Raw genomic sequence first — 11118 nt, forward strand, 5'->3', positions numbered from 1 at the left:
GGCCTCCTCTCCCGGCCTCCAGTGCCAGCCTCCTCTCCCAGACTCCTTTCCTGGCCTCCTCTCCCAGCCTCCTCTCCTGGCCTCCAGACAGGTGCTCCTCCTGAGCCCCAGGCCCAGGTGACAAACAACCATGGTTCTTCATCCGATCCCCTGCGTCCTTGGATAAAACCAAAGAAAAGTCCCATTGTCACACGGACTGCTCACCCCTTCCCACCGGCCCACCCCTCCGGAGGGTGCAGCCGTCAGTCCCCTGCGATGGCCAGGCCTGGAAGTGTGGCCAGTCCCAGCTGAGATGTGCCACAGTGTAAAATACACCCCGATTTCAAAGACTTAGCACCAGTTAGAAAGAGCACAAAATCTCTCATTTCTTACCTTTAGACCAATCACGTGTTGAAATGATAGTATTTGGGGTTAACAAAACATTAAAATTAATTTCACTTTTTAGAATATGGCTACTAAGGAAGTTTGCTTGCATCTGTGGCTCACACTGTATTTCTACGTGGGACACACAGCTCTGAGTGCATATTATGGCCGTCCACCTTCCTCCTGCTGCCTTGGGCAAGAATAACCCAGCTTTGCCCAAGCTCCACGCTGACAGCATGGGTGTCATTGGGCTCGGGGGTAGGAGTGTGGGGTGTGCAGTCACCATAAATGAGTGCTGGCCGCTGCTCTTTTTCTCTCCCCCACGGGGGGTTTGGTGCAGCCTCCTTGGAAGCCTGTGGCAGGCCGCTGGGGGCATCACTGGGGAAGCCGTCTGAGCTGTGTTGCCCTGAGCACCGCCTTATCTGGGTCCCGACACCCCCTGCCTGCCCACTGCTTGCCCTGGGACCGCTGATACCTGTAATCTCCCTGGGCACAGCTGGCCACGTTGCAGGGGCTGGGCTGGCATCTCTGCTCTCTGACTCAGTCTCCCTCCCACCCCCAAAGGAGGGACCTATCTGTCAAGTGTGGGCGGCCGAGATAGCAGCACTGACATGCGTGTGGATGAACAGGAGGGAACGCTGAGCCCCAGGCTGCGGACACCAGCCCAGAGAGTAACCGAGGTCACCTCTGCAGCTGCGGGCTCTTCGTCCCCCCTCCCCTCTGCTGCTTGTCCGTCTGTCTTGGACCGTCGCATCTGTGGCTTTGGGACAGGGACAGAAGACCCCGGGCGTGTAGGCGGATGCCTTGCCTCTGGGCACGTGTGTGTGCAGGTGACCATGAGGGTGCCCGTGCGTGTGTGAGATGTGCCCGTGTGTCCTGACCGCTTCCCCAGCCAAGCAGAGAGGGCGACCTTGAGGAGCCAGTGGGCACAGCAGCACCATGGCCTCGGCCGCCTCTGTGAGCAGTCTGGTGGATGAGGTCAGCTGCCCCATCTGCCAAGGCACCCTCAGGGAGCCGGTCACCATCGACTGCGGCCACAACTTCTGCCGCAGCTGCCTGACCCGCTACTGTGAGGTCCCGGGCCCGGAGCCAGAGGAGTCCCTCGCCTGCCCGCTCTGCAAGCAGCCCTTCCGCCCGGCGGGCTTGCGGCCCAACTGGCAGCTGGCCAGCGTGGTGGACAACATCGAGCGCCTCAGGCTGGCGCCCACGCTGGGCCTGGATGAGGAGGACGTGTGCAAGGAGCACGGGGAGAAGATCTACTTCTTCTGCGAGGACGACGAGACGCAGCTGTGCGTGCTGTGCCGCGAGGCCTGGGCGCACCGGGCCCACACCGTGCGCTTCCTGGAGGACGCAGCCCGGCCCTACCGGGTAGGAGTCTGTCTCCCCCACTCTGTCAGCATGCAGGCAGCTCCGGGTGTAGGGTCGGTGTTTGTGCGTCCGCACGTTCTGAGCTGTTCACTCACGGCCGACAGGTAGCTCGGTGAACGTGCACCGAGCGACGGAGTGGCCATGACGTGAGAGTGTGTGTCCGCACACAGGGCCTCAGGACACAGGGTTTGTATGTGAGGGAATGAGGCCCAAACAGTACGGAACAGGCAGGAGTGTTTGCGTGTTCACCAGTGCGCGTGGGAAGGTGGGGGGGGGGGTGGCTGACTGAGTGTGTAAGTGTACTGTGGGAGTGGTCATGTCTATGAGTAAATGCATGTTTGCACGCAGGTTGGGTACACGTATGTGGGGTGCAGCTTTATCTTTCATTAAATCTGAGCACCTTTGAGTCACTCACACACTGTGTTTCAGCAAACGTGGGTGTCTGCACGCATTGGACGGCGAGGGTCCTAACTGTACTTCTGAACGTACACCTACGTGTGTGTACCTCTACCCAACTCTGTTCTAGAGCAAGCAATGTTTAAAATAATTACGGACTATTCTCACATCATCCGAGTTTCTTCTCCCTTCCGGAATCACACGCAGGAAATTGACTGTATTCACAAGAAAAGGTTGTTTGAATTCGTTTCCTCAAGATCAGGGAGAAAGTGGGAATACTTTCAAAGCAGGCCTTGTCGAGCTCAGGACAGTCCCACAGACAGCTTACCAAAGGTGAAACAAGTCAGGGTGCTTATCCTGAAGACAGGAAGGCTCAGGGGGGGAAACCAAGGCACAGCAGGTGCTGGCACAGGTGAAGAGGACAGCTTCGATCACAATTCTTGGAAAGCGAAGCAAGAAGAAAAAGACCCCTCAGGCCACCAACCCCTGGAGGGAGGGGGTTGGATGGGATGACCCCTCTTTACAAGTCGATGTTTCCGTCTTAAATGGTTCATGCTCTTTCTCTCCAGGAGCAGATACAGAAGTGTCTTGAGGGTCTAAGAAAAGAGAGAGAAGAGATTCAAAGAATCCAGGCAAGAGAAAACCAGAGGACCCAAGTCCTGCTGGTAGGTCCGTGTCCCTTCCCAGACCCCTTTCCTCCGTCCGGACCCAGGTGGCCTGGCACGGAGGGCTTCCAAGTCACTCTGCGTGTGAACCCTGACTCCCTCGTGCAAATCTCTGTCCCGAATTTATCTTCCTGTGAGATTAAAGTCGTCATGACCTCACGGAATTGCCATAGAACTGAATGAGATTGTGTGTTTAATGGGCTCAGTGCCGTGCATAGAGTCACGTTGTGAAGGGCAGGGGATTGGGTGTCCCCATCACCTCCTCATCACCTCCCCTCAGGCACGTGTGCGCGTAGAAGCCCCGGCGGACGGGGCGACAGCCGTGCTGGGGGATCCGTGCAGCGGCGGGAGGGATGCCGTACTGTCTAGGGACCTGGGGGTTGGAGCTCTGAGTTTCCACCAAGCCCCGGAGGGCATGAACCTGGGCCAGAGGGAGAAGGCAGTGAAGCAAGGAAGGGAAAGAAGGGAGAAACGACCCCCCTGGCCTCTCCTCCTGCCCCTTCAGTCGCAGGTGGCCACCAAGAGGCAGAAAGTGATTTTCGAGTTTGCGCATCTGAGCCAGTTCCTGGAGGAACAGCAAAGCGTCCTCCTGGCCCAGCTGGAGGCGCTGGATGCGGACATCTTGAGGCAACGGGAGGAGTTCGACGTGCTGGTCAGTGAGGAGATCTGCCGCTTTGGCAGCCTGATCTCAGAACTGGAGGAGAAGAATGAGAGGCCAGCGCGAGGGCTCCTGACGGTGAGGCCTGGTCCCACGTGCTCGCCTCTGAACCCCTGCACCTGCACCCCCTCCCTCACAGGCCTTTGACTGTTCATCCCACTGCCCATCGGCAGTGCCGACCTCTCGGGTGGTTTGTGAGGGTCCAACAGGAAAGTGCGGCTGAACGCGGCACTAAGCATCGAGTGCTTTGCAGGCACCAGGAGCTCTTTCCAGGGCATCCTGTGCCATGTCACCCCCACCGGTCAGGAAGTTCTTCCCGGTGCATTTCACTTCTGCACACAGGAGGGAAGACACGCGGCTCCCTGCTGGGGGTGCTGAGAAAGCAGGGGGCCTGGGCCTCCAGCCGGCAGCCAGGTCGCTGAACTGTATGGATCCATAAGATACAGGGCTTGGTGTCTGGGATCCTGATGCCTTGTAAACCCCAGAGCTCTGTGACTCTGGGATCGGGGGCCCTTTGCCTACCGGGGAACACGGTGTTTGTCTTTTCTGGGTTTAAGGAAGTGGGGACTGATCTGCTCTCCCCTCTTTCTCACAGGACATCAGAAGTACTCTGCTCAGGTGAGTCGTGGGCTGCCCTCCCCACTCCCGCTTGCGCACAAGCACGCTTCACCCCATGTCTGCACACGGCACCCTCACGTCAGGGGCGAAAGCCCTCAAATGCATGTCCACACGCAGCTGCCGAGAGTAGGTAGTGGGGTCCATCCCAGAGGAAGAAGCTCTGCCCATGGGAACTGCACCTTCACGCCTGGTCGGCAGGCAGCCGGCTGAGTCTGGGGACATTGCCATGGGGGACGATTCCCAAATCCCGACCTTCGTGTGCCCCTAGATGTGAGACCAGGAAGTGCCGGAGACCAGAGGCTGTGTCCCCCGAGCTGGGCCAGAGGATTCGGGACTTCCCGCAGCAGGCCGTCCCACTGCAGAGGAAGGTGAAGCTGTTTCTGGGTAAGAGGACCCGTGAAGCCTGGGCTGGGAATGCCCTCCGCGTGCCCTGCCCCATGCTCGAGTGACGTCTGGCAAGGCTTATGCCCCTCTCCTGTCTTATCCGCACATCTTTATAAAATATGCTCGTCAGCGGCACCTGGGCGGCTCAGTCAGTTAAGCGTCCGACTTCGGCTCAGGTCATGATCTCACGGTCCGTGAGCTCGAGCCCCGCGTGGGGCTCTGTGCTGACAGCTCAGAGCCTGGAGCCTGCTTCAGAGTCTGTGTCTCCCCCTCTCTGCCCCTCTCCTGCTCATGCTCTGTCTCTCTCGGTCTCTCGATAATAAATAAACGTTAAAAAATTAAAAATAAAATATGCTTGTCAGGATAACGTGACAATGAGAAGAGATAATGAAGATGAAGATTTCTGAAAAGATTTAACTGATTTGAAAAATAATTAAATAAATCTGATCTATTGGCATTAACCATTATAAAAAATAATGGTTAACAAAACCTGTCATTCTCAATACTTTAAAAAAGAGGCATTTGTAATGCATGATAAATTTTTTTTTCTTCATGTTTATTTTTGAGAGAGAGAAAGACAGAACACTAGTGGGGGAGGGGCAGAGGGAAAGGGAGACAGAGAATCCGAAGCAGGCTCCAGGCTCCCAGCTGCCAGCACAGAGCCTGACATGGGGCTTGAAGTCACCAGCTGCAAGGTCATGACCTGAGCCGAAGTCGGACACTTAACCGACTGAGCCACCCGGGTGCCCTGCATAAGTTTTTCTTATATAAAGTTTACGTATTTATTTTGAGAGAGAGACAGGGAGAGAGCAAGCGGGGGAGGGGCAGAGAGAGAGGGAGAGAGAATCCCAAGCGGGCTCCAAGATGTCAGCTCCAAGCCCAACGTGGGTCTCGATCTCACAAACCGTGAGCGTCAGAGGCTCAGCTGACTGAGCCATGCAGGCTCCTCTGCATGATAAGGTTTTGATGGTGAACACTGCTCATTAATAACCAGCAGCACTATTTCTCTCTGCCCTGCGTGGCTGACCTGTCTCCCTCCCCTTCCTCCCACACGGCCGGGCACACGGGTGGGAGACCCCAGAAAGGTTGTGGTGACGAGAAAAGGTGTGAATGCTCAGAAGCGGGTCAGGCCTGTGGCTCTCAGCCCACACCCACAGGACATCAGGAACGCTGCCCCTGGTCTCTGAATGGCCCGCCCGGAAGAGGCCTGCACTCAGTCCATCCTACGAGTCTGCCCAGAGGGCTGGCAATGAAGAGCATTGTACTCTAATCAAAGGCTGGCCGTTGCCTATTCCAGAAATCATCTGCAAGGAAAACAAGAAATAAATTAACCCCTTATCTGCTCTTGGAGTCGACGTTTCCGGAGCACCTCACATGTCCTGAGCTCAGTGAGGTCCACCCAGGGCAAGGCCAGTGACCCACGACCTCACCCTGGGATCCTGCTAGGAGCCCATGTCCTCGGCCGTCCGAGTCGCAGTCAGGCTTTGGCAAGCGCTGCAGGGATCTGAGGCCAGGTTTTGAACCACTAAACCTTTGTCCCTTCTCTCTCTGGGGCTCAAAGTTTCCTCTTTGTGAAATGTTCTGTGGTTTTGTGAGACTAAGGGAATCTCATCCTGTTTCGCGTCCTCTCTACAGAGAAACTCTGCTTCGAGTTGGACTATGAGCCAGGTGAGCAGCGGGTATCAGAACGGGAGGGCATGGGGAATCTGAAATCGAAACGGAAAATTTTGCAGGGCTCTACGCTGGGCACGGCCAGAGTCCCCTGCCCACACGTGAGGAGGGGGGAGAAAGGTTATATGGGACTGGGACAAGGTCTTATCCCAGGGAAGGTCTTATCAGGGAAGGCTTCCCGGATGAGGGGACTCTGATCTGGTTCTACAATTAACAAGTGACCCAGTGACACACACACTGCTGTGCCTGATGTGCACAGTGACTCCAGCAGGTGGGAGGGAGGGCCTTCAGGTCTTCTCTGGAGGTGCTGAGTGAGTGGCCATCTCTGTCCCTCCGGGCTTTCCCCGCAGCGTGCCTCTCTCTGGACCCCCAGACCTCGCACCCGAAGCTCCTGCTGTCTGAGGACCACCAGCGGGCTCAGTTCTCCTACAAATGGCAGAGCTCGCCGGACAACCCGGAGCGTTTCGACCGGGCAACCTGCGTCCTGGCCCGCGGTGGCTTCACGGGGGGGCGGCACACTTGGCTGGTAAAGCTGGACCTGGCCCACGGGGGCAGCTGCACGGTGGGTGTGGCCCGTGAGGATGTGCGGCGGAAGGGGGAGCTGAGGCAGCGGCCCGAGGAGGGCGTGTGGGCCGTGAGGCTGGCCTGGGGCTTCGTCTCGGCTCTGGGCTCCTTCCCCACGCGGCTGGCCCTGGAGGAGCAGCCCCGGCAGGTGCGGGTGTCCCTGGACTACGAGGTGGGCTGGGTGACCTTTGCCAACGCCGTCAGCCAGCAGCCCATCTACACCTTCACTGCCTCCTTCACCCAGAAGGTCCTCCCCTTCTTCGGGCTCTGGGGCCGAGGCTCCAGCTTCTCCCTGAGTTCCTGAGAGGGCATGGCCGCCCTCCTCCAAGTCCAGGCTCACCCGGGGGAACAGAAATGTGTCGGTTGAGGACTTTGTAAGGACCAGGGGAGTGCCCTGCAGTCTGCTGACCCACCTCTCTCTGGGACCCCCAGCAGAGGCCAGCGCATGCGGGGGGCGGACCCTGGCGAGTCCCAGGTCTGGAGCTCTAACCCCAGCCTGAGACCAACCGGCTGTGTGATCACAGGCAGGGCACAGGCCTACGTCACGTCTTCTCCCAAAAACATCGGGTTCGTTCCCTCGCACCCTCCAGAATCATTTAGTGTGTGCTGACCGTGAACCAGGCAGGATGGCAACCTCTGGTGGTCTGAAAAGGAAAAGGAAAAACTTCAGGATCTGAAGGAACTCACACACCAGACAGAGGACATGGGAGTGATGGAGGCTGGGGACGGGCTGCCCTGGCGGTTGCGGAGCTCAGAGGATGGGCCCTGGCCCCCCAGGAGGGCTTTCTGGAAAGGACAGCTCTGAGAGATGAGTGTGTTCAGAGGGGGAAGGAGGCTGACTGGTGGCCCCGGGCCATATTGGGCCGCAGTCCTTGTGAGACCTTGACGCCACTGAGGCCTCCCTCCGCCGGGGGGCTCTTTCGCCTGAGACCAAGGTGTGGGCCTTGCTGGGAGGCGAGGCCATAACCCACGGACCCTACATTCCCCTGCAGAGAATCTTACTCCACTCTGCTGATCGCCACCTGGGGCCTGGAAAGGGTGGGCAGGGGTGAGGCTTAGCTGTGGAGCCAAGATGCAGGGGTGCAGAATAGCAGGGGGGGGGGGCGGGGTGCTGGGTAAACTGCATCAGAGTTCACGCAGCTCCAGGCATCAGGGGGAGATGAGGGAGCCAGCTCAGGGAAGGGCACGTGCAGGACACCAGGAGAGACCAGGCCGCGTGGGGCCGCGTGGTACGGGGGATGCCGTCCGGTGCGGACCCGGGACGGGCACAAGCACTAGAGTGTGGAGAAGGACTTCAGTCGCCCCGGGTGGAATGTAACTCCTGTGTGCAATAAAAGCATTGTCTTCATGCATTTTAGTCACTGTCTTCCTTTCTGCCTGGACATAGCCCTCACCACAACCTCTTAGTGTTATCTGTGTTCACTCTGCTTCCACACCAACTAAATGTTGGGCCACCTCCTCACTGGCGCCCAGGTCGGCAGGTGGAAGAGGCGAGGGCACCAGGAGCTGGAACTGCGGGGGGGACTGATGGCTCCCTCCGGGCACATTCATAGTGTTTCATATAAAATGTTGTATATTCAAAACAACGGACACATAACAAGTCTCTGTATGATGATAATACACATCCAAAACCCCAACACCCGGGGTTCCACCAGAAAGCGGATTGTGTTTTTCTGTTTATTTTTACTGGTGTTAGCGGGGTCCCCACCTGCGGGGGGCGTGACACGCATCACACCCCCTAACCTTGGCCACTCCACGAGGCGCATCCCCTTCGTGTCCTGTCTTCAAGGGAAGGAAGCCGAGGCCTGGTGAGTTTGGGCTGTGTGTGCAGCAGAGGTGGTGCTCCCAGGGCCGTAATGCACGTCTGACTAACGGGTCTTAACCCATACACAGCACCGCCCTGTTCCGAGACAGGTGCGGTGGGTCCCGGTGAGCAAGTCGGTGCGGCCACAGTCCGCACGACGACTGGGACTCAGGACGACAGGACCTATTTCTCATGCTGAGCAACACAACCACTCGTGCGTGAAAACGCTCACGCCGCCGCTCCGCCCCTCACCCCTGCTGGTGATGCTTACCTGACCTGGAGGGTGGTGTCCGTGCAGGGGAAGAGGGTAGATCCTGAAACACGGTGACTCCGTGAAGCTCCGTGCTCTGCTAGTCACAGATCTGCTCTTGGAGTCCCCCCTCGAAGGGCTGATGCTCCGCATCACCTCCTCCAGGACCCCACAGGTCTGCACCTGAGTTTTCACAACTCACACTCCACTCCACGACCAAGAATGGAGGCTCTCTCAAGTTAGTTCAGAATACTAGGAAAACAGACATGCAAATAAGGAAAATGGGACTTTCCACCCCAGGCCTCATGGGAAGGTACGGCCGGGGCGCTGGGAGCACAAAACCAGGCCTCAGAGCAAGGACTAGAGAATTTAAACTGCTAATAATAATAATAATAGCAGACACACGCAGCCCTCCTCTGGCCTGTCACCACATTGAGTATTTTATATGCTGACTCTCACCACAACCCTGCAGGGTCGGCCGACAACCGTCCCCGACGGGCAGGTGGCTAAGGGCAAGCGGGCACATCCCATGGCGCACACTAGGGCTCAGGTGATGTGGCTCCACGTCCACGCTCAGGGCCACCACCCAATACTGCATTTGTGTGTCTGGAATTGCTAGAAAAGGACATGAGGCCCAGAGACAGGGCAACCCTGCGGCCACTCAGCAGGACGTGTCACCACACTTGCTCCAATACGTGGCTGCGTGCTCTGCTTTCTTCCGCTACGGGTCCTCCGGTGCCTAGTGACATGTTCATCATGGTCCCACTTTGAATTTCCAGGAGAACCTGATGTGCAATGAATTATCATCCCTCACCCCACAGGCTGGCCTGGCCATGCCTCTGCTGGTCGGGCCAGTGGAGGACAGAGAGCCGGGCAGTCACCTGCAGGGGGAATGAGACCCTGAGGCCTCCAGCCTCTTCCCAGCCCTGGTGGGATATTTGTGGACAATTCTGTGTGACATTAGTCCTAACCATGATGCAGGTGTTCTCAGCTGTCACCTGCAGGGCTGCTCTTGGCTAACGTCCTGTTCCCTGATTCCAGGTCTCCTGTTCCTCTGACTCCTACAGCTTCCTGCCAACTCACTATCCCCTCTCTTTTCTGAACATCCACACCAGAGCCTTCTCAGGCCCCTGCCCCAGGTCCCCTACTCCCTGCCCCCACTCCATGCCATGCAAGAGTCAGAGAGGTTTACCTTAAATGCTTCGACACCACATGAGGGTCAGAGGGCATGAGGTGACCCAAGTCTCACAGCCAGCAAGCCCCAGGACAGCACCCCTCCCAACACACACACCAGGCTGCTCCAGAGACACACAGGGGCCAGAACAGGAAGCCAGACCCCCCCCTACAGATGCTTGGAGGGGAACCTTCCCCAGACTCCGCGAACTTCACCGGACCTGCAGACAGTCTCTCCTCTTCCTGTGCCCTTAGCCAATGATGTTCTGCCATAACTTTTCCTAGCTTCAGGTTCCTGTGGTGGAACCACTTCTAGAGAGATGTACATGCCTGTGTGTCAGCCCCAGAGAGGCAGGTTGCTGGAGGGGGCAGATATGGGGGCCCTGAGCCCAGGATGAGGAAGAATAAAATTCTGCCCAAAACCAGAGAGTCCTAGAGGCGCCAAGCTTGGGGTGAGAGGACCAGAGCTCACTGAAGGAAAGATGGTGGGGTGAGAGGACCAGAGCTCACTGAGTGGAGGACAGTGGGGTGAAGGGAGCAGAGCTCACCGAGGGGAGGACGGTGGGGTGAAGGGAGCAGAGCTCACCGAGGGGAGGACAGTGGGGTGAAGGGAGCAGAGCTCACCGAGGGGAGGACGGTGTGAAAAAGCAGTGGGTAATTTTTTAAAGTGTTTACTACACAAAGAGAACTTAGTAACAGAACATTTTCCCCTTGACTCAGGGTGTTATTCTCCCAACACCTAAATGCCACGTGCTGATTCCCGAGACTCTTCACCCCAGGGAAGCCAGTCTTGCGGGACTGACTTAGCAGCTGTGCAGCCTCTGGTGCCGGGTCCCCCCCCCCCTGCCACCCCAGTCCTGGCGATGGTACACCAGGGCCTCTGTGGGACACAGACCCACAGCCCGAGGAGGCTCAGCCTCTGTCTGAATCTTAAATCAGCATCTCGTTGGGTCCCTCTGTCCCTGAAGCTTGGGACATACTCAATGGTTTCTGTTCCTAAAAAAAGTTTGCTTCCAGGTTTTTGATAAACAAAAATGAAGAAGTCTGGTGCTGATGTCGACATAGGCCTTTAAGAATTAAAGGAGAAGGAGAAGGTGGGGGTGTCACTGAGGGCTCTGGAAACATGCTTTTCGTAACCCTTTTTAGATCGGTTACCGAAGGCACAGAAGACCCACAAAACCGTGGTGGTAATGCTGTATGGTAC

At 57.3% G+C, this 11118-nt stretch overlaps 1 protein-coding gene across 1 annotated transcript; it reads left to right on the forward strand.

The window, feature by feature from the left end:
- Positions 1 to 925: 925 nt before the first annotated feature.
- LOC125159851 (tripartite motif-containing protein 10-like) lies at positions 926 to 8037 on the forward strand. The gene is made up of 7 exons (XM_047848521.1): positions 926 to 1731; positions 2697 to 2792; positions 3298 to 3528; positions 4046 to 4068; positions 4337 to 4452; positions 6088 to 6120; positions 6474 to 8037. The coding sequence occupies exons 1-7, from the start codon at positions 1303 to 1305 to the stop codon at positions 6989 to 6991; spliced, it is 1446 nt and encodes a 481-aa protein (XP_047704477.1). The 5' UTR covers positions 926 to 1302; the 3' UTR covers positions 6992 to 8037.
- The last annotated feature ends 3081 nt before the right edge of the window (positions 8038 to 11118 follow it).

Source organism: Prionailurus viverrinus, unplaced genomic scaffold, assembly GCF_022837055.1.
Source record: "Prionailurus viverrinus isolate Anna unplaced genomic scaffold, UM_Priviv_1.0 scaffold_67, whole genome shotgun sequence".
Taxonomy (NCBI): Eukaryota; Metazoa; Chordata; class Mammalia; order Carnivora; family Felidae; genus Prionailurus; species Prionailurus viverrinus.

Excerpts from the sequence above, each read along its gene's own strand:
- LOC125159851 (XM_047848521.1), top strand. The coding sequence starts at position 1,303 with ATGGCCTCGGCCGCCTCTGTGAGCAGTCTGGTGGATGAGGTCAGCTGC. Across the intron at positions 2,793-3,297 it reads AGAGGACCCAAGTCCTGCTG|TCGCAGGTGGCCACCAAGAG; the intron begins GTAGGTCCGTGT and ends CTGCCCCTTCAG. Across the intron at positions 6,121-6,473 it reads CGAGTTGGACTATGAGCCAG|CGTGCCTCTCTCTGGACCCC; the intron begins GTGAGCAGCGGG and ends CTTTCCCCGCAG.